Raw genomic sequence first — 24,726 nt, 5'->3', positions numbered from 1 at the left:
GCATGGGTTAAAGATGCAGTCAAAGGAGACAGACCAATGAATTTTAATGTAGCAGAGTAGGAACGTTTATTGATACAATTTTAGATCCCTCATTGCAACTAATGTTTTAAGCAACAACCGCTGCTTACCAAAGGATAGAGGTTGTCTTGAGGAAAAGCAGCTGTGAGGTTGAATCTCACGCTGCTCTGGTCACTTTTCTCTTAAAACAGTTCTGGAGTAATGTCCGAGCATGAGATTGCCCATGAGCTCAGAAGCCATGAGGACGCCCTTCCCTGCTGTAGCCCAGTGTTTGTTTGGGAAGGGATCTTCTTCAACCAAAACAGCATGTTGGAGCAGATTGAGTGCAGAAGCAGATATGGCAATCCAGCTGTTTGCTATTAAGACAGATATTTAAAGAATTGGCAAAAATGTAAAACAGTACCCCTCATTAATTTTTTAAAAAAGGAAAATAGTTTTTTAAAAATAAAATGTGTTACATTAACATTTTATAATAACATTACATGTTATTATATTATGAGACAGACTTGCTATTGGTTTTTTTAATATGTTTTAAAACTTTCTCAGTTTTACATTTCTAATATGAAAAATATCAGTAGATACACCTTGTATAAGCTCAAGGTGTCCTAAGACCCTTTTAGCTCATGAACGGTGTCGTGTTTCCTTAGAACGTCCTGTCTGCGCTTTGTGCTGGCTGATTGCTATGTGAGTAATTAATGTCTCCATCTGGGTCTGCGTTCGGATTCTTAGTGGTTGCAGTGGCCAACTTAGGGAGTCTTAATCTCTTTTGCTCAGTTTTTTCTCCACCTGAGTGCATCAGGGTTTTAAATGTTAGAGTGTCTCTTGCTGTCTATTTTCTCCATTCACACTACTACCAACCCAGTCAGAAGTTCTTATCACTTTATTCCTAAATTACTTCAGTAACGCAGTTTCTAATATATTTTTCAACCTTGAATGTTGAATGCAACTGTTGGGTTTAGCTTTGACTTTAGCTTTATTTATATGCTCTCTAAAAATGTACAGATATAAACATCTTATGGTATCACCAAAGCAAACTGACAGATTAAATAGACAGTCAAATCAGCAACACATATTTAATGATGCTGTTTTGTTAACATGAATAGCCAATCTATTTCTTTAATTTGGCTTAATAATGCTAACAAAGAGAGCATGTATGTGTTATAAAGTGCTGTTAACGTTTAGTCTTTGTTTGTTCAGGATAATTGACCTAGTGGTTCACCTGAGCTGTGACACCTAGCAGTCCTTGAATGCCCGCTTGAACGCCACTTGGAGATTCTGTAGAGCTGTGTTGATCGCTGGAGCGTTGTGGAGTCACTGAAGCCTGCTCTGGATAGATACGGACTCAGTTAGTTTTGGAGTCTTTACTGGAAAGTACTCTTGCACATTTTACGAGTGGGTTGGTGGGAACAGAATGCAGGTTGGTGAGCTCTGCGCCCCGTGGGCCTGTACCCCGCACTGGGTGCTGAGCGCCTCAGCAGGGCTCTGTGTTTGCTAGCCCCAGCGGACCTGGCTCACCTTACTTTCCTGTTTGGTTGGTGGTGTTTTTTTCCACAGCCCTCAACACCATCTCACATACTAAACATTTTTCTTTGTTTTTGATTTGTTTCCATCCCAATAGACTAAGTTCTGTAAGGTCATTGATTTTTGTCTGTTATTTATTTCTGAGCCTTCCGTTCTTACAAGGGTACCTAGAATGTGCTAGATGTTCAGTAAATATTGAATAACTCGGTGAATGTGTATTGACACTTCTCTGTTAAAACTCCAAACTCAGATGCTCTTTTCTGTGATAGGTGTTTACTGCTATCTCCCAGCTGGGTCAGAGACATGCTTCTCTGTTCATCCTGAACAGGACTAGTTGTACACGACACCTGAATTGTATAGAACTGTTTGATTTCTTTGATCAGTATGTGTATAATCAATGGAACAATTACTTTCCTTGGTTCAGAGTCTGTATTTTTATTAATATAGCCTATAATATAGCCTATAGCCTATATTATCTTTTTAAGTAGACACCATCTTATAAGCTCATATGGAGATTCCCCCCCTCCCTTATATTACTCAAGTAATGTCTTTGTTTTTAAATAGTAGAATTAGATGTGGGAATTTCCCCCTCAAATTCCATCTGTGTATATTTTTTGTTTTTTCCTATTTAACATTTTACATAGCACTTTAATTTTTAATATATTTCTGTTCAGTTTATCATTTAAAAAAGGTGCTTTTAGAATGAAAACCTTTAGGTTGTTGTATAAGCTAATTTTCTTCTTTAAAAAAGAAACTTTATTTTGGAATAATTTTAGATTTCTGTAATCATGGTATATTTGTCAATAATTAAGAAACCATTATTACATTGCTGTTAACTAACCTGGAGACTCTATTTGGATATCACCAGGTGTCCTACTTAGTTCTTATTCTGCCGCAGGACACCAGGTTGCATTCAGCTGTCTCCTTAGTCTCTTCCCATCAGTAACAATTCCTCAGTCTTTCCCTGTTATCATAACCTAACTTATTGGTCAGGTGTTTGGTGGAAATACTCTTCAGTTTGGGTTGATACATTTTTAAGCGGCAACTGAAGTGACAGGCCGTGAGGTTGGGGGAAGATATGAGTACCTTCTGTATGTGTACCTGTATGTGGCAAGTGTCATGGGGTGCAGGCAGAGGGTGAGCTAATAACCCGGTCGGGGGTGTCGCTGGTTTCTGCACTGGGACCCTGCCCACCCCAGTTTTGAAATTCCGTGGAAGGAAGACTTGCCCCCCACCCCCATTTGCTTATTTAGCTTCCACGTCCTTCGCTCCTAGACTCATGGATACTTGTTAGTTTGGTTGTAATACTGTTGTGGTCCTTTGCAGCTAACACCCCTGCAGCTCTGGCCCCTGGGAGTCCTTCAGTCTGGTTCCTGCCTTTCCTCCTCAGAGTACTCCCTTCCTTTCTGCTGCAGGCCTTCCTCCTGGTTTCCTGGTCCCAGCCCTCGAACGGCCGTCTCCTCAGAGCCCGGCTTCCTTATGCCAGAGAATGGGATCCAGGGGAAGAAGACGTGGGGTCCTGCTCCTGGGCTCCATGGCCTGGGAAAGGCCCCGCCCGCCAGCTCACCCGGGGATGCTCTGCATCTCTCGGAGTTCGCGCGGCTGTCCCCGATTCTGGTCCATCACCGTCTCTTCCTTATTTGGCCCTGGTTCCCCATGAGGAAATTGAGCTAGAGGACAGTGCTTCTGCCCAGTTCTTTTTGTCCTCAGCCTTCTTCTGTCCGGTTGAAACACAGATTTCCACAGTTTCCCAGGTGGGCTCCTTTAGCCCGCCTGTTTCCATGGGCCTATCTCCTGAGGTTTCAATTCACTTGGATCCGCTGTGTGGTCTGCATTCCTTCCTGAGATCCCTGGAATCCCGTTCTGTTCTTATTTACTTGCCTACAGCCTCCCATGTGAGAATGTGACTTTTCACACCCATCTGTCGTGTGACTTTTTCTCTGGGTGTTGTATCCTCCTCTCCCTCACCTGTGGGTGATGGTGGCAGGACCTCCCTGGTGCCGCGCCTACTCTGATGGGCGCTGGGCAGTGCCTGACCTGAGCGGGCTTCTCGGGACTGCCCTGTGACCTGGATGCTCCTCATGGTGTGAGGACAGGGAGGCACCAAGAGATGTGGGAACCTGGCCTGGTTCTCACACAGCTGGTTCTGGGAAAGCTGGGTCCAGCCCAGGGAGACTGGCTTTGCAGGCCGTGCATGCGCCTCTGTTTAAGTTGTGGGTGGGACATGGAGAGCGTGCGGCCCACGTCTGTGCCCTGCGCCCATAACCGGCGCTGTTATGCACCAGGGCACCCTTCTGCCCAGCTGGGGCGGGCGGTGACATGTAGTAGTGTCTGCTCGTTTTCATGAATCCCCTGAATGGGGGCGCAGGCAGCAGCTCCGTGTGCCTGCCTCCCTGGATGCCTTGCTCCCGGTCTGCTTCTCATGGGGGTGTTTTCTGTGAAGCTCTTCAGGCATACGACCTACTTCCCTTTGGTAATTTTTATCTCTTACCAAGAGTTCACATCTATAAGTCTAAGTTCTCCTAATCCTAACCTGCAAAATCTTATTTACCATTAATTTACTTTTGAATTTATTAAAACAGTGGTTTTTAACTTAAAAAGATAAATAGGTGAGACTATATTACTATATTACCTATATTACTTTGAGCTGCCCTCAAAAGTGTTTTAAATATAAAAGCACTATTAAAGATTGGTGATTTTTCAAACTTGGCAATTTTCTTTAGGGAAGGACATTGAGAGTATTGCACTTGTAGTACTTTTAAATGTTGTTTGGGTTTCACCTTCCTCAGTCGAGTCTTCAGTTAGGAGTCAGAGTTAACGCAATTAGGTGAGAAGGATAAGTAGTACACATAATGTATAATTTTCTTTAGATAAGTAGAAGCATAACTCAGCAACTGAGTAGATGGCAAATGCCTTGATGCAGCAAATCCTTTAGGAATGAAAAACCTTTTAAAGAAGGGCATCAAGGGCACCGAAAATGCCCAGGGAACCTTTTTTCTTTCCTTCTTTTTTTTTTTAAATTCCTCAGCTGAGTAAGGAGGGGCAGGAATGTTACCTTAGGTAATAAAGGCCCCTCACAAGTGGCTGAGGGCTGGACCTGATAGACAAGAATGAGATTCCTGGGCTGTGTGGCCTAGTCACTGCAGGTGGAGGTGTGTCTTGGTGTCTAAACCCGAGGGCAGGGGTGGAGTAGGTCTGCTCCTGGGCCCGCTGCTATGGACCCGGAGGACATGGGGCCAGAACCTGTCTTCTGTTCACTCACGCAGTACTAAGACTATACCTCAGATCCCTGCTGTGTCTCATGTGGCAGAAAGCCTAATCCAAAACAATTGAGGTTTGGTTGATTCATAAAACAGACTCTGAACTATGTATAATCTTACTTTAGTTTCTTTAATCTCTCTATTTGTAGTCCTGACAGGCTGTATGACATTGTATTAAGTTGTGGATGGTCCCCTGCCATACCCTGGTTTGTCTTTTGAATTAAAGCATATAACTGTCGTTTTAGTTTCATTGTATACAGGTGGACTTGAGCTATATCTGCTTTGAATAAGAAAAGCTGGTTTTTTTTTTTTTTTTCTGGAATAAAAATCATATTCGTGTCATTTCATCTATGAGACTAAACAGATCTTTTGAGTGAGAAATTTAAAAACTGGATTTCTCCCACATCCCCATCCATTTGGTAGCAAGTCATTTTAGTGAAATTTCCTTTCTGCTAATCCACGAGTACTCTGAGCGCTATCTTAGTTCTTACTGGGCTGAGATGTGGTGGGAAGGAGTCAGAAGGACTCATTTGTCTGCTTTCAGGGTGGGCAGGGGCTGGGGGAGCTCAAATTTGAAGGCTTGAAGGCTTCTGCCTGCTGGCCTAGAGGTGGGTGGGCCTGCCGGGATTGGGTGTCTGCAGCCAGCTGTGGGGGGTGCTGGTACCCAGTTTGTTTGGATGAGGTGTCTCAGGCAGGAGCAGCTTCCTTAAGGGAATCCTGGAGGCTCCGGGTTTTACGCTCAGGATCTCTTCACTTGTTGCAGGGCAGGAGGACCACAGGGCCCTGACCGCCCTGAGACTCGGCTTCTCCCAGGTTTCTCGTCATGGGGTGTCCCCCCCCCCCTCCGTGCTCAGCACAGCAGCCCCTTCCCTTCATGCCTCGTGGCACCGCGGCTCGTGACCCGCACATGTCACTAGACCTGCCTTTTGGTTTTATTGTTTGTTTTAAAATCTGTTTGTCAGGCATACAGCCAGGCCCTGGGGTTTTACAAAGGAGAAAAACTGTTCTTGAGGTGGAGGAACCTCCAGTGGGGGTGAAGTGGGGTGAAGAACATGAAAATGTGATTTTAATGTGTTGTCAGTGCTGAGGGAGGGAGCTTGTTTTATGTAAAACATCCTTCTAATGGTCCCTTAAGTTTTGTTAATTTTTTCATGGGTCTGCCTGTTTATCCCTATACTTTTGAGGAGCAGTCTGTATACTTTTATTTGTTATTCTAATTCAGAGGTCATGAACCTTATATTTGGATAATTTCCCCTTATATGAATCATGATTTTCTTTTCCTGTCTATTGTGCATATTTACCAGATCATTCTGTGACTTAAAAACCTTCATTTTCATTATTTGGGAGAGCTTTGTGAAATTTATAAACGTGGATACGTATCCACACACGCCCTCTTACGGAGATGTTGGTTTCAAATAAGCTTTGAAGTGTCCTGTTGTTGATTGTGAGACTTGGTAGTTTAGTTACAGCCTTGGTTCTGTCTTGACAGACTCTGGAAGCTATTCCAGGGTTGAAAACATGAAGTGCTAACTGATGATGCCTTTTCACCACGACAGAAAAAATGCACCTTAAAGACTGTAGTGATAACTGTGCTGGACATCAGTGAGGACAAGAGCCATGCTCCCAGAGCAGGTTCATCGGACTCGGCACCACCACCGCCTGCTGGGGACCAAGAATTTGTGGAGGCGGTAGTGGTGATGAGTTTATGAGCTAATGAAGTGGTGATAATCCCTTTTTACCTGATATTTCCCCCTTTTGGGTAGGCCTCTGAAGTGCCAAATATCTGAAAATGATTTGCATAGAATCACCTGAGCCTATCTGTTGTCTTAACCACAGATATGAAAGCAAAAAATTGCCACAGAGTCACTTTTTAAATAGAGCTTTAGCTTCTCCCAGACTCGGGCGTCCTTTGGCCTGGCCTCACCTTCTTCCTCATTTCTTCCTGGGGTTCTTCATTTCTGCCAAGCTGGAGTCAGCTGTGGAGGTTAGTCTCCTCAGCTCCCAGGAGTGTTCCACTCAGCACCCCAGGCAAGGGCGCACTTTGAACCTTTTACAGGACTCATCCTATCTCTGATCTCACTCAGCTGTCTTTATCTGAAGTTCTGAAATCTCTTCATTCTTCTCATTCCCTCAGTTCTTGTGGTTGGGCTCTTCACCTGTTTGGGGTGCCTTTGTCTGCAGGGTCTGCCGGCGACCCCTGGCTCCTGCTCTTAGCGCCTGCTCTCTGTGCTTTTGAAATCGCCTCAGCTGTGAAGGTTGAGTTGTCACTTTTCTGCCCTCCTTCTACCCCTGCTTACTTGACTCCCCCACCCTCAACCCCAGTACTTTTGCGTGTTTATCTCATATTGTAAAGTCTGTTCTTTCAGGCCTTCCTAGGTGGGCTATAAGCTCCACAAGGCAGGTTCTGTGTTCCATTCATCTTTGTATGTTCATCGTCCAATTCTTACTAGTCATTTATCACTTGCTCTCTTTGCTCCTCTTTCAGCCTGAATCATCCACCATTGGCGTTGTCTGTCGTGGCTTGGTGGTGGAATATTCCTACAGAAAGTTCCACTGACCTCTGGACTCCTTTTCTTTCTCTGATTCCTCTCCTTAGGCATTTTTCTCTGTGCCTGAGGGCTGTATGTAAACAGGTGCTGAAACTGCTCAGTTACTCAGGCCAGAAAGCCGCCTCCGCAGACTGAAACCCTTCCCTTGCTGTCCTCCCCAGTGGGCTTGTACGAGCGCGCCCCCCCGCCCCGGCCACGCCTCTGCCTTTGGCTCTCTTGCAGCCCCTTCTGTCACTGCTGCAGCCAGCGGGCCCCTCCACAGTGGACGTCTTCCTTCCACTTGACTCAGAACCCTCCATGACTTCCTCTGTGCCTAGAGAAAGTAGAGCCCAGATCCCCAGCGCGGCCCCTTTGCGCCATCCGACAGAGGACTGTCCTTCTAATCTTTTGAAGATACAAGTACAATTCTAGCACTTTGAGAAAATGTTCTAGAAGAGGACACTTGTTAGACTCTGTAGTGTGAACTGGACACCTGGTGGGCCGCAGGCTGAGCCCATGCCGCACCTAACGGGCTTCCAGAGCCTCTGAGTCCCTGCCTTCTCTGGGAGGCCGCATGGGAGGAAAGGTGGCCACAGGTAAAACCACAGCCTTGCATCGCCATGTTGAAGGTGAGAAGCATGGTTGAAAGTGCATGTAGGGGGAATACTTTAATTTGTACCTGTATCATATATTGTTCTGTATATTTTCTACCTTTAGTGCTGTATGCAGATTTTACTTCTTTTTTGGATTTCTCTTCCAGTCATTTATTTGTGCCTATATCAGCTAATTTAATGATGAAAAACTTAGAACATGTGTCTACATTTTTATTTCACTCCACAAGTGTGAATCTCATAGCTCCTTACTGTGTATAATTAACTCCTGTAATGGGTCTTGTTTTGGTAGAATGACTGCAGTTTAGGAGTGGAGTATCTGTATATAAAAATGTCTTTGAAAAGTTATGTTAAATAAAAATTTATACCTGGAATGAAATGTTTTTAAGGACTTCACAACCCAGAACAAATGAGCACCCTTCTTGCAAATACCAAGAGCGTAATTATGTGTCATTTCTTTAGTTGGTGGTTAGTTTGCTGGGGGTTAAAACACAAGTGATCATATTCAGGCTGGTCAGATCAGCAATTTTAATATGAAACCATTGCTTTTAGAATAATCATGGGCCAGACTGGGAAGAAGTCTGAGAAGGGACCAGTGTGTTGGCGGAAGCGCGTAAAGTCAGAGTACATGCGCCTGCGGCAGCTCAAGAGATTCAGGCGCGCTGACGAAGTCAAGGTACCCTCTGCCTCCTGGGAGCACGCGGCACAGCCCTCAAGATAAGCTTTAGTGTGAGAGGGAAAGTGGCCTTTTTACTGTAAGAGACACGGAAGCTTGGAAGTTGAGGTCCTTGGTCTGTCTTAACTAACATAAAAACATACCATGCGCATAGTGAAAGGATAAGTTTTTAGTCTAATTCAGCCTACTTGGCTGTCACCATCTTTTCAGTATAGCTTTGTGCACTGCATGACAAGACCTAGGATCCAAGCATAAAGGGGTGTTTCATGGTACTGTGTTCCTGAAGTCTTTGTAATTAAAAAAGATATGTACACAGTTGACAAAGGACAAAAATGATTTCTTGTTCCCCTTCTACTCTCAGTAAAATAATAGATGTTGTGTTTTTGTATTATTTGAATGTGGGAAGCCACATTTTAGTGTAAAATCCGTATGCTTTTGAAGGAATATCCCTGGTACTTTTGACAAATTATGCAATTTTAACCTTCATTAGAGATGTTACAAATTTTCTAACAATGAACAATTTCTTTTCTTCTCTCCTTCATTTTTTCTTAAAAGAGTATGTTTAGTTCCAATCGTCAGAAAATTTTGGAAAGAACAGAAATCTTAAACCAAGAGTGGAAACAGCGAAGAATCCAGCCTGTGCATATCCTGACTTCTGTGAGCTCATTGCGCGGGACCAGGGAGGTTGGTGAACTCATGCGCTGTTCAAATTATCAGTGCATTTTGGTTTTTGCTGTTGGAATGTTGGTTGGTTATTGAGAGGGAACCATTGACCTCGGATGTCCCTTGTTTTATTGCTGTTTCTCTTTAATGTGCAACTGCTAATGGCTTCTAGTTATTCCTGTAACAGAGCTCTTATGTTTAGAATTCTACTTTCACTGTTATTAGATAGATCCCTAGACTTTATAAGACTATTCATTAAAAAAGAACTTAAAATACTCTTAAATGTCCTCATCAGATCAAAAGTTAGAGCACGGCTTTCTGACCCACACTTTTCTTTTTTTTCTCCCTCTTCTTATGAATTAGCCATGCTGGAAGAATGTTTCTTTTTCATGCATACTCATGGAGTTAACAAGCATTTTATAACACATTTTGTTTAAATTCTAAGGCTCACTGGGAATTTCAAAACTTGGGGTTGAGAGGTCAGAATTTCATTTGTTAATAGCATTTTTTTGGATGAATGAAGTAGATCTTAATCACTCCAAAAAATTATTGTTTTCCAAGGAAGGCAGTAAATCTATGGTAGGTTTATAATGAGGTAACACTTTAAAATGTAGTAGTAGCAAGATGAAGAGAAAATGGCAGAAACTTACACAGTATGAACCAATCAGTAGGATTTTGGTTAAGTTGTTTCAACTTAAGTGCCAGTTTTATACAGGAAGACATGGCATATGATAAGAAATGCTACCTGAACGGGCATGGAAGCAGAGGGAAGAAAGTGAGATGAAATTTAAATTACACCACGGAGTAGATGATTGTTGACCTGGGTGTCTAAACATGGGATGCATTTAAACAATGGAATGAATTTGTTCTAAAATGATGTTTTCAACGAGTAGACATTTTTAATATGGTATTATGATAATTAAGCAGTAATTTGCTGTCATATGAGGCCTGTTGAGGTCATGTGATGGACTGGCTTCAAGGACTGGTCAGTGCTACAGATATGGTCCTAGAAGTGGTTTTAGTGATGATGTTCATGGTCTTGATGGTGAAAAATGGCTTGGGATGATTCTTAGTTATTTATAAATTTTGTCGGGTGACAGCTCTTTAAGCTCTGATTTGCAGTTGTATAAAATGTATTATATGAAAAAAAGTATTAACACCTTCCAGTCACATGGAACAGGTCAGGACCTACGCGTTGAGGTAAATGACTTATTAATATGTACTTACTACTGTACATATGTAAATAAAGTGCACTAAATATTTTGTAACTGAAGGTGAAGGAGACCCCTTCTGTGCTGGTGAGAACACCCTCGAAGGGTCAGGGTGTGGCCTCTCACTAGCTCTTTGGCAAGTTTTGTCTGGTGATGTTCTGAAAGTGTTGAAGTGAAGGAAAAAGAAACCTCTGTTTTTTTCTCCCCAGAGAGAAAAATCTTAGAAATTTGAAGAAATAAAGTAGGAAATGCATGGAACACTTGTTTTTGCCACCCATTACAAATCTCAAAATGCTGCCAAAAGCCCGGCCTGCCTTGATAATAAAAGTCGCAGCAGTGGTGATTTCTGGCAGGGCACTAGGTCTGTTGTGATTTGATCACTGTGATGGCTGTGTTGCCCCTTTTCCACTCCCGGGTGAGGAAACGTAACTTAGAGGGCTTAAAGTCAGTTTCCTTGCTCTAGTGATCTGATGTGGGCCTGAAAGAGTACTCTTTGCTCAGACACATTAAGAAATTATTGAAGTTCGTTATTTATGTACAACTGGAATTGCTCATGATACAATTTTTGGTGTTAATCAAAGAGTATAGTTTATTCAAATGAATATTTACTAATTGAATTTTGCTTTTAATTTTGTTAGTAGAGATAAAAGTCATTGAATGTAAAGATACCTAACTTTTTATTGAGCTTATGGGACAAATGGTAAGAAGAAATTAGTATTTTGATAAAAACAAGTGGTTTTTAAACTTAGTACTCCATACTGGTTGAGAAGAAATATTTTCACAAAATAGGAAGGAAAAGGAGGAAAGAAACCCCTAGCCTCAGGGTTCAGGGTTTGTTGCCTGGAGCTCTGACCTGGTCAGGCTCGCTTGTTTTTGAGCGTCTCTTGACAGCTGATTCTGCTTCAAATGATTCATCTTATACTCCTCCTAGCCACCCACCCCCTTTAAAACCGTCATCACTGACTTTTGGAAGCTAAAGATTTATATAGTTTGTGATAAGCTTTTCGGTGTTATTATAGTAAGTAATAGAACTTCAGGGCTGGAAAGGACTTTAATGATCTCTGTCTAGTCTCCTTACTTTTCAGATAAGACTCTATCTCTGTTTAGTTTTTCTTCAGTTTGAGCATTTCCAAAATAGATCAGTTTCTTTTTTATGCTTTGAAAGTTGGAGTCAACTAGGTCAGAAGCAGGGAGAAAATAGGTAAGTTAGCCTATTTTGCAAAGACTTTCTTTGCAGTAGGCTTGAAGGCTTGGCAGAATTTGGGACTGCCCTGTTGACCCAGACACCTGAAAAATCTGTTTCTTTGAACATTTGTTAAGTGCTGTTGTGACACTGCTTTAATTAAGTCCTTATCTTTATAAACTCATCCTTTATAAGAGGGCTGTCTTCAGTTTAAGTTCTTGGAGCATGATGATGATTCACTGACAGTTTTCAGTCATTCACTCAAATACTTTATTCCCTTTTGTACTTGTAGAAGGTAGGTGATACGCTCAGTTTTAAAATGACCAATTTTATCTAGGTTATTTTAGTAAAGAAAATCTGACAAGGTTACTTTCTGATCTGATGAAGTGACTTGGGTTCAAGGAGCCCTGCAGTTGACCTGCAGCCACATCTTTAGTCTGCTGTTTTCCTTCACGAGTGCTTTTAGGAGACTCGCGGCTCGTGTTGAAGTTGCAGAACCTAAACTGTTGCCCACAGGATTTTAGTACAGAGTATGTCTGTTTTTTCTTTTAGAAAATACTCCTGACTTCTTGAAGATAGTGACTATAATATATATACTTTACATTTATTTCCTTTGCGCTTCAGTTTATCTTTTTTTAAGGAGTGCTCAGCATAAAAATGTTATTAAATGATACTTACAGGCCAAGGGATATACACCATATTGCTGTAACATGTGGCTGTTTATCAAAAACTTCTTTCTTGGTAACATCATTACTTTGTCTTATCAGTCAGTAAAGAACTCTATCTTCTCTAAGCCTGTATGTTAGTGGCCATGCTCTGTAGTGTGTCTGTTTTTCCAGTTTTAATGAAGAAGCTGGTTGAGTTCCTCTTGCAGTTCTTACTAATGCATTTCTTTTTGTACGTTTTCTGTTTCTTGCTAAAAACCACAAGGCACTTTTCCTCTTCATTGATTCTTCATATCAAGATTTTTTTTTTTACTTGTACAAGTTGTGACTGAAAGGGAGGCTTTCTCAAATGATGTCCATCTTCTGGGCAACTGGTGTGATTGGTGTAGTAGTTTAAAAATATCCTGCCAATATGCATTTTTAGATTTCCAGGAGAATGTAGTGTTCTTGTAAGAATTCTGTGTCTTGTTTACTTATGAAAGGAGTGGGGCTTCTTAAGAATGTTTAACATACAAGCAGCATCAGAAGGACCCCCAGGTTCTCACATTCGTGGAAAACTAAAAGTCTACTGGACTTTTCAATACATATAGGTTTGCTCTTCCTAGTGATATCTTAGAATTTTAAGTTCATCACCTGTCACTTGATATTCGCAAATGAATTTTTTTTGTAGGGGGAGGCTTCTCTTGTAATGCAGGACATATGAGTTCTTTCATGAGTTTGCAGTTTGGGCTTATTTTTTATTGAAGGGGAAGAAACTTGTTTACCTGTAAACACTTGACTGCATCATTTATTGACATGGTCATGTACTTTTGTCAGTTGATTGTAAATAGAAATTACTGTATGCAAAGAAAAATGACATGCTGGTGTACCCAGTGTGTACTGGCATCTTGTTACTCCTCACTCCAGCGCAGTCGCGTGCTTTCTCTCCTTTGTGAACTTGAGCGTTAGAGGACCAGTGTGTCCTGCTCAGCATTTGAGCAAGTGTTCAAGGAGCTGGGCCCTTTTTCTCATGTCTTAGAGAGAGGTGAGGGGTGCTCCCATGTGAGTGTCTTGACTCTCAGCTTGAGCATATCCGTCCTTTCTTGTTTCCTCAAGGAACTGGTTTCTAGTTGCTTTCTGCTGCTGTCTGTCTCTCTTAACCCTTAGTTGGTTGAGTCTTGTATTAACTCTGCCAGTCCTTCCTGCCCATGTAACTTTTTCAAATCATGACAGCCTTCGCTTTCTTTCTGGCTTTCTTTCAGTGGAACTAGATGGGACGTTACTTCAGTAACCATAAGGAGGTGTTACTTTTCTTTTGAAAGGAAGCTAATATAAGCATTTTATGCTTTACAAAAAGACCATTTAAAGAAAAGAAAGATCACGTATGTTGTTTGAGTTTCTATTTTATTACTGTATATTAAAGATATATACTTACGTTTGAGTTCATATTTGAAACTTAAGATGATATATCTTAACTTTAAAAGTGAACTTTTCAAAAATATCAAATATTTATTTTGTGATCTGAAATAAACTAGCAGAAGTTGTGTTTAATTAGCAGAAGTTGTGTTTAATTTGCTGTTTTTCTGTGAGAACACTGTGTATACAGTTTGGGTTTTAAAAATTGTTAAATTGATTATTACAAAGATCAAAGTCTCTTCTCAAAATGCAAAACCAAATTTTGACAATTGTCTTAAAAACAAACAGAATGAACCAAAGCCCAAAGAAATGCTTGTCTAGTCTACAGTGTTAAAAATTGTTTATTGCTCTGAAGAAATAACACTTTTTAGGCCTGGAACTTCTGTCATAATTTAGCTTGATATTATGGATTGACAAATCCACTGCTTAGGATTCTGTTTTGTTTGCTCTTACTAGATTTTGTAAAAGTATATAATTTGAGTACCTTTTGGGAGGGATGGGTAGATTTCATGAGCTACCTTGGCAATTGATAAGGTACTTTCTTACCAGCTAATGTGAATATCTGTGTGTTGTTAGTTGCTCTGTTGTGTCTGACTCTTTGTGACTCCATGGATTGTAGTCTACCAGAGTTCTGTCCATGGAATTCTCCAGGCAAGAATACTTGAATGGGTTGTCATTCCTTTCTCCAGGGTATCTTGCTGACCCAGGGATCGAACCTGGGTCTCTTGCATTGCAAGCAGATTCTCTACCATCTGAGCCACAGGGAAGCCCCCGGGAATATCTGTGGGTTAGTGAAATTTTGTAAAAATCTTTTTCTTAATTAGGAGATCATTATAAAATATTAACTGTAAAAATTCAAGTAACACAGAAATATATGAAACAGGAGACAAAGGACCCTGTAGTTGAACCCTTGTGATTGTGATTCTTTCAGATTTCTTTTTCTGTAACATGTTAGTAATAATGATGATGTATTTTATTTAAAAAAAATTATTCCCAGATAAAACATGTCTGCTACTTGGGGCCGTCACTTTACAATTCTTCACCAGTGCAAGTGCCTGGTCCCGTGGCTTTGCCATAATTGATTGCCCTGTTCATAACTGATGAACACTTAGGTTTTTATTTTTTCCTTTTGCAGTTAGCATTTCTGTGAGTATTCTTCTTACACATCTTTTGAGTAAGTTTGTAGGATAAGTTTCTAGAAATGTTTTACTAGGTCAAGAGGATATGTGTACATAACATTTTAATAGATGTTAACAAATTGATCCCCAAAAGTTTTTTGTTTACACTCTTCACCAACTCATAATAGTAGGGCTTTCTCTGTTTTCCCAACGTAAAATGTTAACCTTTGTCAGTGTGATAGGTAAAACACTACTGCGGTTTGCTTGCCTTCCTTTTTTCAGCAAAACTAAGTATCTGTTGTTTGTTTGTATTTCTTTTATGAGTTGGCTGTTATGGGCTCAGATCTTTTAAAATTGGGTTGAACTTTTTCTTATGATTTTTAAGGACTTTATATTATAAATACTAGGTTTTAATCTGTTCTGCAGATCTTTTTCTCCCCATTTTGATGTTATTTCTGATATATTTTGGTTGTACAGAAGTTTTAAATGTATGTGTAGTTAATTAGAGTTTCTTCTTTTGATTTTTGTGTTTCTTTAAGGCTGACAAAGCCTTTCTTCACTTCAAGATGATAGATTACCCATCTTTCCTTCTAGTTCTGTTTTCATTTTTGTGTTTTAACATCATTTACCCTATTAGGAGTTTCCTGTTGTATAAAGAGTAAGTGGGGAGATTTCGTTTTTGATTTTTTTCTGTTTAGCTCTGTTGTTTTAGCGTCATTCACTAAATGATGAATCTGTGAGCAGCTGGGGGGAGTCATGCTTCTGTTTTGCAAAGATCAGCAGAGTTGGCCTGTCTGGCGGCCACGGAGCAAGCTCGGCACCTGAGCGCAGAGCTCGCGCTTCTGAGACCGAGGTCCTGGGACTGTCCTGGCTCCACTTCAACCCCTGCTGCCCCAGCTGATGGAAACCTGCTTTATTCTTTGTTCTGCTTCTTAGTTTTTCTTTTCTTTCCTTTTTTTTTCAGTGATAGAAGTGATCTTTATTTACCTCTCATAGGACCCTTACTGAATTAGGTACTTGAGTTTGCCTCTCACGGACAAGCAGGACTCTGGTTACCTGCCTTACACGCTGTGTTGGGTGTTTTTGTGGTCCTGCCAACTTTTGTCCTGTGACTGTTAATTGTTCTGCTTCTGATCTGTAGGATTTTAGCGGAACTGCAGATTAAGAGGGGACTATTTACCCTTACAGCCCCCTTCAGACTCAGACCAGAGTTGGGTTTCTAACAGTTACTATACTAACTAGGTTTACAGATCTGTGGTCTCCTCACTCAGGAGCTCAGATGCAGGGAGGAGCTTTAAGGTCCCAATATCCTGCCATTGCCCTTCACAGGTAATGTGAAGGTAATTGTTGTTACCTGTTCTCTGTGAGATGCTATATATGCCCCCGTGTCCCGCCCAGAGGATGCTTGTAGGATGACATCTTTCTGTTCTCAAGTGAGCTCAGAGCAGGAGCCTCGTGTCGCTAGGCGGAGCTTCTCCTCTAGTCTGGGCGGCTCTGCAGCACACATATTCAGCACCAGAACAGGAAATAATTTACAGTCTGGTCTGAACCACTCTTGTATTCCTTAGCTCCCACGACCTTGATTAGCTGCTTTTATTAACTGTAAAGGTCTTTGTGTCAAGATCTCATCAGGATGTTTGATTTCTGACCACCCTTCCCTCCTCTAGCCACCCTTCTCCTAATCCTTCTAACCCCTGTTAGGAGCTCACTTCTGCTGTGAGCTTTTCTTGACCCAAACTTGGTACTTAACCTCATTCCAGTTTTCTCTTCAGTACTTCCTTCACATGAAAGCAGTCTGAAATTAAGTTATGTACACTATCATTTTCACCAGAGGGCTAGCTAATTTAAAACTTGGTGTATCATCTTGTCTCTGCTGAAACCGTGAGGAATATGAGTAGTTTCAGAAATCACCCTCAGCTTTCCCCTGGAGTTGGGTGGCAGCCAATACTTTCTTTCCTGCACTTTAGATGTGAGACAGTTCTTATTGTTTTCGCTCGGAAAAGCTAAAGGATATTAGACAATGTCAACAGTTCATTGTGTCTCTGGCTTGAATTAAGGGGACCAACCAGGATCCAAGAGTATTTTTAACTTGGTTAACCGAGTGTATTTTTTCCCCTCACTGTACGGAAGCTGGCCTCAACCCTCCTAATGTAAAGACTGTTCAGAGTCCGGACGGCTGTGGCCATGCCCTTTGGGACGTCCCACTGTAAGAGGGGGAGTCATACCTGCCTCCTAGGGTAGTGGTGAATTTTAAAGAAGTTAACTTTGGTAAAGTCTAGCACAGTGCTCGGCACGTAGTAGGGTGTGTTAATTTCTTTCCCTTCCCTGCAGGCCACTCACCTGCTCTTCCCTCTACGATTTTCCATAACACAGTTTTTACTTGGAACCAGCCTTCTGCCAAGAGTCTCAGTTTGGTTGTGTACTCCTACAACTCCTATTTTTGGCTTGACTTCCCTCTCCAGCTCCCAGTGGTCCAGCCACACAGTCGCCTATTGTACCAGCTGGTTGATGTAAGTCTATCCATCCTCAGAGGAACCTGGTCACTTACCAGTAAGCTGTGTTTCTCTGAAAATGTAGCATCCTTGATAACTCATGTAGTCATTTTCTTTCTTTACCATCGTTGATGGATTACCTGCAACAGCTTCCTTGTGTGATCCTCAAGTTGGACCTAGAATTAGAGAATTTCATTGGTTGATATATAGGTCTCCTAGTGAGTTCCTGAGCCCAAGGCTTTGATGAGGTAAAAGGCTGTGGAGACCCAGGAGGTCAAAGTCCTATTCAGTCCTCTGAGTGATGTGAGACTTGATAACAAACTGTCAAGGATGATACATTTTCAAAGAAAAAAAGTTACTGGTAAGTAACTGGGATTTTTGAGTAATTTTCCTGTAAGTCAATGAATAAGAATTCCCAAACTTGTTTTACCAGCAAATGCTTTTGCATTTGAATATTATTTCATAAACGAAAGGGATATGGTTTTTAGTTAATAGTTAAAGAATGGGATAGAGTTTCTAGAGATAATGCATAGATAACGAGGTGGGTATAGACCTTCGATTTGTTACTTAGGTGTTCTCGTAGCTTTAAAAGAAATGGAAGTCGAAGTCTCCATCGGGGAAAAGTCAGCAAATGCAGTCGGTTCATTCCGGGAACATTTTTTGAGTGCCTACTCTTTTTTGAGACACTGTGCTGAGTGTTGTTGCGAGGCAGACGTAGCACCACGCGCTGTCGCAGCCACTTCTGCCTTCAGAGGGCGTATCTCCAGCCCCTTGGTAACACTGAGGGCTGAGAATTGAGGTCTAGGTGGTAGGGTGTGGCAGGTGTGGGGGGAGACAGCACCTAGTGCTGCAGCCTCTGCCATCTCATTTTCTGCGCTTCTCTAAGCTCTGTGTGTTCACGGGGACGTGACCTCGTTCAGTGGACTCAGCATCCTCACGACGCCGGGCAGCCCGGCGGGGCGGGGCTCGTGCCCCTCCCGTCTGGTGGTTGAGTAGGACACGCAGCTCTCCCTCCTCCTCTGAGTGTGACCTTGGGTTTGCCAGAGTTGGAGAGGCAGCCGCTCCCCCTTGTCCCCCAGGCTTTAAAGGGGACCAGTCTTCTGAATTAAAGTCACTGAATTAATTTGCCTCCACCACGTGTAAAACAAAATTCAAAAACTCCAATTTGTTTTGCAAGGACTGAAATTGTTTTGAACTTAAAACCGCTGGACAGTGTATATCACTTTATTCTGTAGTTTCAGCCATTCTTTGCCCCACTGTTAGCTGGTTAAGTAACTTAAGAAGAAGGAATGAAGATGTGGTAGGAAGAGGGGAAGAGGAGGAGGTGGGGGAGAAGATGCTCGGCGTATAGCACCCATGGCACGAGCATCCCGGGAAGGGCTGGAGTGAGTGTACGGACGAGGCTCCCGGGTGTAGCAGTCAGACTGAGGCTTCCATCCTGGCTTGGCAGTTGACTGTCTTTCTGACCAGGCAAGTTATTTAACTTCTTTGCACCTCAGTTGCCTCCTCATGGTGCAGTCGCGATGCCAAAGGCTAAGATGAGGAGTGGTTACGATAATGCACATGAAGCTCTTAGCACAGTGCCTGCAACATAGTACGTGCTCAATAAATGTTAACTGCTCTTATTACTGGACGGACGCATGAGGGATGGTATCAGAGGCCAGGGGGGAGACGGGGAGGATTGCGGGTTCTGGGGCTTAGTCACTGTTCACACTGTCTCACTTACTTGAGCCATGAGCTCTCTAGTGTCACCTTTGATCTTTGCCCTTTTGGAAAGCAAATTAATGGATTAACCACTGTCACAGTTTTTCCTAACTGTTCTATCTTTAAACCTTCCCTTCCACTGAGGAAGGAACTGTTTTTGTGCTGGGTGACTGTGACTATTGGAAGATTGTCCTCCTGGCCTGAGGACATGCTGAGGGCCAGGTGGGCCTGGAGGCCAAAGACTTCCACTCTGATTTCACCAAATCTAGCCCTGCTATTTTTAAATCTTCTTTGATAAAAATGAAACACTTAATAATTATGTGTGTCGTATAGATATGACTTTTTTGGTTTCATTTTACTACTTCAATTCTACTTCTTTTTGCTCTGTTTTCATGGATTATTTGTCAAGGGCATTTTTGAGATGGCTCTGGAGACCTGACCATGGGTTTTGGAGCTCCTTAAGAGAGGCTGGATTCCTAGACAGGGTGAAGTGCTGTGGTCTTTGGACACAGATCTTTACCGTATTTCATCAAGTGAAAGATGCAAACTTCTAAACATTTTAACATCTGAAACTGGCATGCATCTTAGAGTCACTATGATAAAGTATTGTGTTATAGTTTAATTGGCAACATTATTTTCTTAATGATACAGAAGGTAATGATGTGCTTTAAAATTCATGTCATTGTAAATTGGATGAAATACGGTATAATGTTTCAGGGGAATATACGCACTTAACTGGTATTAGAGATGTGGTATCCTGACAGTGTGTGTATTGGGTAAGAAGAGGGACTCCAGAGTCAGACTTTCTGGGCTTAAGTTCTAGCCCTGACTCATGTCTGACTTCGGGCCAGTTATGTATCCTTTCTCTCAGTTTTCTCACCTGTAAAATGGGCACTAAGAATAGTCCCCATCTTACAGCGCTGTGATGAGGACTGATATGAGACATGTTAAGTGTTTAGAATAGTGCCTAGCACATAGAACGTGCTTAATGACATCAGCTGTTGTTATTAATAGTTTAGGGATTACACTTCTGCAGAATTAATTTGAATCCATTTTGTTGTGATTGAAACTCACATCTACTCCCTTTTATATTAGTGTATCATCTGATAATATCAGCAGACACTTGACTTTTTAAAAAGGGAAGGTAAAGATAAAGGTGAACCTAACAAGTTTCTAAATTCTTATTTAGTAAGATTTATGTTATTGTTTCATGTGGTTGAGATGTAAGCAAAATTAAGCAGTGAGGTAGGAAATTTATGGTGAAAGCAAAGAGCAGTTAATCTGAGGCCAACATAAATATAATATTTGATTCTTACTGGTACTGGTAAATATGGGAGGTGTTGGAAGGTTTTGAAAATTTTCAAAATCTGAAGCTTTTTTGGTCACTAAGTAAAGGAGGAGAGAATGGCTTTTTGGTTTTTACCAACTTACTGTCTCAGGTAAAGAAATTTACTTTTTAAAATGATGTAAGTAGGCAGCATCTCTTTATAATATGATGACTGAGGCTTCAGGTTGTCCTTTTATTCTTAGGAGTCAATTCTATTTTTTCTGTTCTAGTGTTCAGTGACCAGTGACTTGGATTTTCCAACGCAAGTCATCCCATTAAAGACTCTGAATGCAGTTGCTTCAGTACCAATAATGTATTCTTGGTCTCCTCTACAGCAGAATTTCATGGTATGTAAATAATGTGTCTTCTTATTTGGTAATTACTTCTTTTAACCAAAGCATAATTTTCATGTCAAGGTAAGTCAAGATTTTGTTGTTCCGTCACTAAATTGTGTCTGACTCTTTGCAACCCCATGAATTGCAGCACACCAGGCTTCCCTGTCCATCACCAACTTCCGGAGCTTGCTCAAACTTATGTCCTTTGAGTTGGTGACACCATCCAACCATCTCATCCTCTGTCGTCCCCCTTTCCTCCTGCCTTCAATCTTTCCCAGCATTAGGGTCTTTTCCAATGAGTCAGTTTCTCTGCATCAGGTGACCAAAGTATTGGAGTTTCAGCTTCAGCATCAGTCCTTCCAGTGAACACCCAGGACTGATCTCCTTCAGGATGGACTGGTTGGATCTCCTTGCAGTCCAAGGGACTGTCAAGAGTCTTCTCCACACCATAGTTCAAAAGCATCAATTCTTCAGTGCTCAGCTTTCTTTATAGTCCAGCTCTCACATCCATTCATGACTCCTGGAAAAACCATAGCTTTGATTAGATGGCAGAGTTTGTCTTTGTTGGCAAAGTAATGTCTCTGCTTTTTAATATGCTGTCTATGTTTGAAGCCTAGCTTGAAGGATTTTGAGCATGTTTTTGCTCACATGTGAAATGAGTGCAATTGTACAGTGGTGTAAACATTCTGTGGCATTGCCTTTCTTTGGGATTGGAATGATAACCAACCTTTTCCAGTCTTGTGGCCACTGCTGAGTTTTCCAAATTTGCTGGCATTTTGAGTGTAGCACTTTCACAGCATCATCTTTTAGGATTTTAAATAGCTCCGGTGGAATTCTGTCACCTCCACTAGTTTTGTTTGTAGAAATACTTCAAGATAGTATAAGTAAAAATAGCTATTGAAATGGGAACACTTGGAGTAATTTTTTTAAACTGGTTAATATATGTATTTTTAAGCTGTGTTGATGTTGCTCTTAGTCCTTTTTAATTTTTTTTTGCTTTTATTTACTTCTTTTAAGTAACATTCTCCAAAGGGAAAGTGAAAGTGAAGTTACTCAGTCATGTCCGACTCTTTGCGACTCCATAGTCCGTAGCCTACCAGACTCCTCAGTCCATGGAATTTTCCAGGCAAGAGTACTGGAGTGGGTTGCCATTTCCTTCTCCAGGGGATCTTCCCAACCCAGGGTTAGAACCTGGGTCTCCTGCACTGCAGGCAGACACTTTACCATCTGAGCCACCATGGAAGCCCTCCAAAGGGAAAGTATTAAGCAAAAACCATACCTGGGATTTAAAATATATTTAAAAGATGAAGCTTATAGTTCTTGTTCTTAAGTATGTTAGTATCCTGTAATCTCAGTCTGACTTTGAGATTTTGTTAAGTGAGAACTTATTATTTAGAACAATTTTAGGCAGCATGTTATTAATTGATAATTACACTATGAAATAGTCTCAGTATAAGGTTATTTTTCCACAGATAACACTGGCACAATAGCTTTTGTTATGAAATGCTAGTATTTAATTCTTTATGGAAGTAGGATCAAGGAGAGGATGGAACAAAAGAGAAGTTAAAGTGTGCATTCTTGACTTGTTTTGTCAAATTAAAAATACATGGTTTTATAGTTTACTTGCTATATAAAATAATAGGGCTATTGAAATCTTGATGGAAGTCCTTGGTGAGCCTACTTTAGAGAATTGCCTGCTAGATTTTTCAATAAATAGGTGTTTATAACATCCTCAGTAACTTTTCTCAGTGGAGGCTTAAAGGTAAACTTGAGATTCTCTTTTGCCATTGCGTAGATTTGTGTATTTAAGGCTTTATTCAAAAACATTTGGTTTGAGAATCATGTTGCAAGAACTTCTGAGAGGGCTCATATTTTCACAGACTGAAATTCTGAAGGAATATAGTGTTTTAAACTTGGCAATAAATCTTTTTAACCATTTGAAAAAATTGAAGTATAGTCAGTTTATACTGTTGTGTTAGTTTCAAGTGCATAGCAAACTGATTCCTTTCTGGATTGTTTTTCCTTATAGATTATTACAAGGTATTGAGTATAGGTCCCTCTTGTTTTATGGATAGTAGTGTGTCTCTATCAACCCTCCAGTCGTAATTCATCTCCTCCTCCGAAGTTGTCAGTATTATTTATGAATCAGACATGGGTTTTGCTAGTGATGAAAGCCAGATTAGGCAGACTCTTTTTTATGGCTAGGGTATGTCCTACAGTGCAAAGGTTTTATGGATGTAATTGTGAAGACAAAAAATAGCCAGCTGTCATCTAATTTTGGCTTGTGTCCAAAATAATGAACTTTCCCAGTTTTAAGTGGGGTTTAGTGCTGGTGAGGTGTGCTGGCAGCTAGACTCAGTAGTTGTATATGAGGTTGACTCTGAATAGAACAGTGTATTAACATGTACATTTTCATTTTATACCCCATGTGCACTTTTCCTCCCAGTCTGCCTTTTCTTTGTTGGTCAAAGGTACCATTATCTTTATGAACTCTGCACCTGCCCTAGATTTGTTATGTAGGAATTGTTTGAAAAATTCCCTGCTTTTTCCTATTTCCTGTGTGTTCCTACTTGGCAGCTCCTGTGTGTCCCGGCCTTTTCCCAGCCTGTTCCTCTGTATCAGTCATGGGCCAGCCTGAGGCACCTCACACTTAAATAGTTGCCATTTCCTCTCTTCAATCTTAGCCAGTCTGTTCTGTTATCAGAATTTCTTTCTAAAATTCTGTTTATAATCAATACCTTGTTCAAAGGCCTCTTCAGACTGAGACCTATCCTTGTTTTAAATTAGTCTCCTTATTTAGATACGGACTTCAGAAAGGTTGTGTCTTTATCTATAATTACTCTCTAACTTTTTTTATTGAAAGTTCTCTTCCCCGAAGAACATCAGCTTCCTGTCCCTTGTTTTCTTGAAGTCCTGTGTCCTCTCTGAACTTTCTTTGACTAGCCCTTTCCTGCTCAACCAGAACCCTCTTTCTTCCCTGGTATCTTCCAAACCTTGATATAATCTCATCTGTCATCTTTATTAGCACTATCAGGTTTGATATGTCTTGTTCATAGCGTTGAAGCATTTTGTTATTGTAGAATGTTCCTATTTTATGAATGAGAGTAAATCCTTTTGGCATAACCTGTAATGAACCATCTATATTTTACGTGCCTAGAATTTATTATGTTGGCTGTCAATAAGTTGATCAAGTGAAGTTTGGAAATCCTCACTTAATTAGTTTTTTTCCTTTTGGGGCATTGTTATTTATGGTTGGCTTTGATAAGCTGTATTTTGTCGACCCTGAGATGCTTTTAAATGTCTGAAGCAGGAACACGTCTTCAAATGGGTGATGGGCCACACTGTAACTTGTGGCGTGTTCCTGTCTCAGAGGGACATGAAGTGATGGTAAATTGTAGTGACTGATTCCATAATACAGTATTTTTTCTTAAGTTTTTTTCCTGTAAACAGTTTTCTCAGATATTGATGAGAAGCATCATTTATTTCTTTGTAGCTTTTAGAGTCAGCTATTATTTTAGATCTGGAAAACTGGGTATGGACATCTGCTTATGAAAAAATACTGTATTTCAGTTATATTACATTTGCTTTTAAAAAACTTAAGATGTGTCTACTTTTTAAATATATTTATTTTTTCACTTTTAGGTGGAAGATGAAACTGTTTTACATAACATTCCATACATGGGGGATGAAGTTTTAGACCAGGATGGGACTTTCATTGAAGAACTAATAAAAAATTATGATGGAAAAGTACACGGGGATAGAGGTGAGGCATGTGTTTATTCTCTTGGAAAAGGGGCCAGAGAATTGATATTTTGATTTGTTTTTTCAAACGTCAGTATGAAAAAGATTTTTTAAAAATTAAAACTGCTGGATTGGCCTGGGCTAAAATTTTCAGTATTTTCCCTATTTATTTTTAAATTGAAGGATTGTATTTGCCACTTGGAAATTATGCATAGTTGGTTATTAAAAAGCTGTCAATCACATGCAAATTAAATAGAATTGTTTCAAGGTATATAGAT

The 24,726-nt window shown here is 40.9% G+C and overlaps 1 protein-coding gene across 4 annotated transcripts in view; it reads left to right on the top strand.

Annotated features, from left to right (window-relative positions):
- EZH2 (enhancer of zeste 2 polycomb repressive complex 2 subunit) overlaps positions 1-24,726 on the top strand; it is a 56,338-nt gene that overhangs the window by 14,701 nt on the left and 16,911 nt on the right. For 2 of the 4 annotated variants that reach the window (XM_043464019.1, XM_043464018.1), the window contains exons 2-5: positions 8,491-8,614; positions 9,170-9,298; positions 20,603-20,719; positions 24,350-24,470. In XM_043464019.1, the coding sequence (XP_043319954.1) occupies positions 8,498-8,614; positions 9,170-9,298; positions 20,603-20,719; positions 24,350-24,470 (484 nt within the window). In that variant the 5' untranslated portion in view covers positions 8,491-8,497. Of the gene's footprint in view, positions 1-8,490; positions 8,615-9,166; positions 9,299-17,180; positions 17,360-20,602; positions 20,720-24,349; positions 24,471-24,726 lie in introns of those variants that run through there. The other 2 variants (XM_043464021.1, XM_043464020.1) reach the window with 2 other exon arrangements.

Source organism: Cervus canadensis, chromosome 3 (assembly GCF_019320065.1).
Source record: "Cervus canadensis isolate Bull #8, Minnesota chromosome 3, ASM1932006v1, whole genome shotgun sequence".
Taxonomy (NCBI): Eukaryota; Metazoa; Chordata; class Mammalia; order Artiodactyla; family Cervidae; genus Cervus; species Cervus canadensis.
Note: the sequence above shows the minus strand (reverse complement) of the source record. Positions and strands in the feature narration are given on the sequence as shown.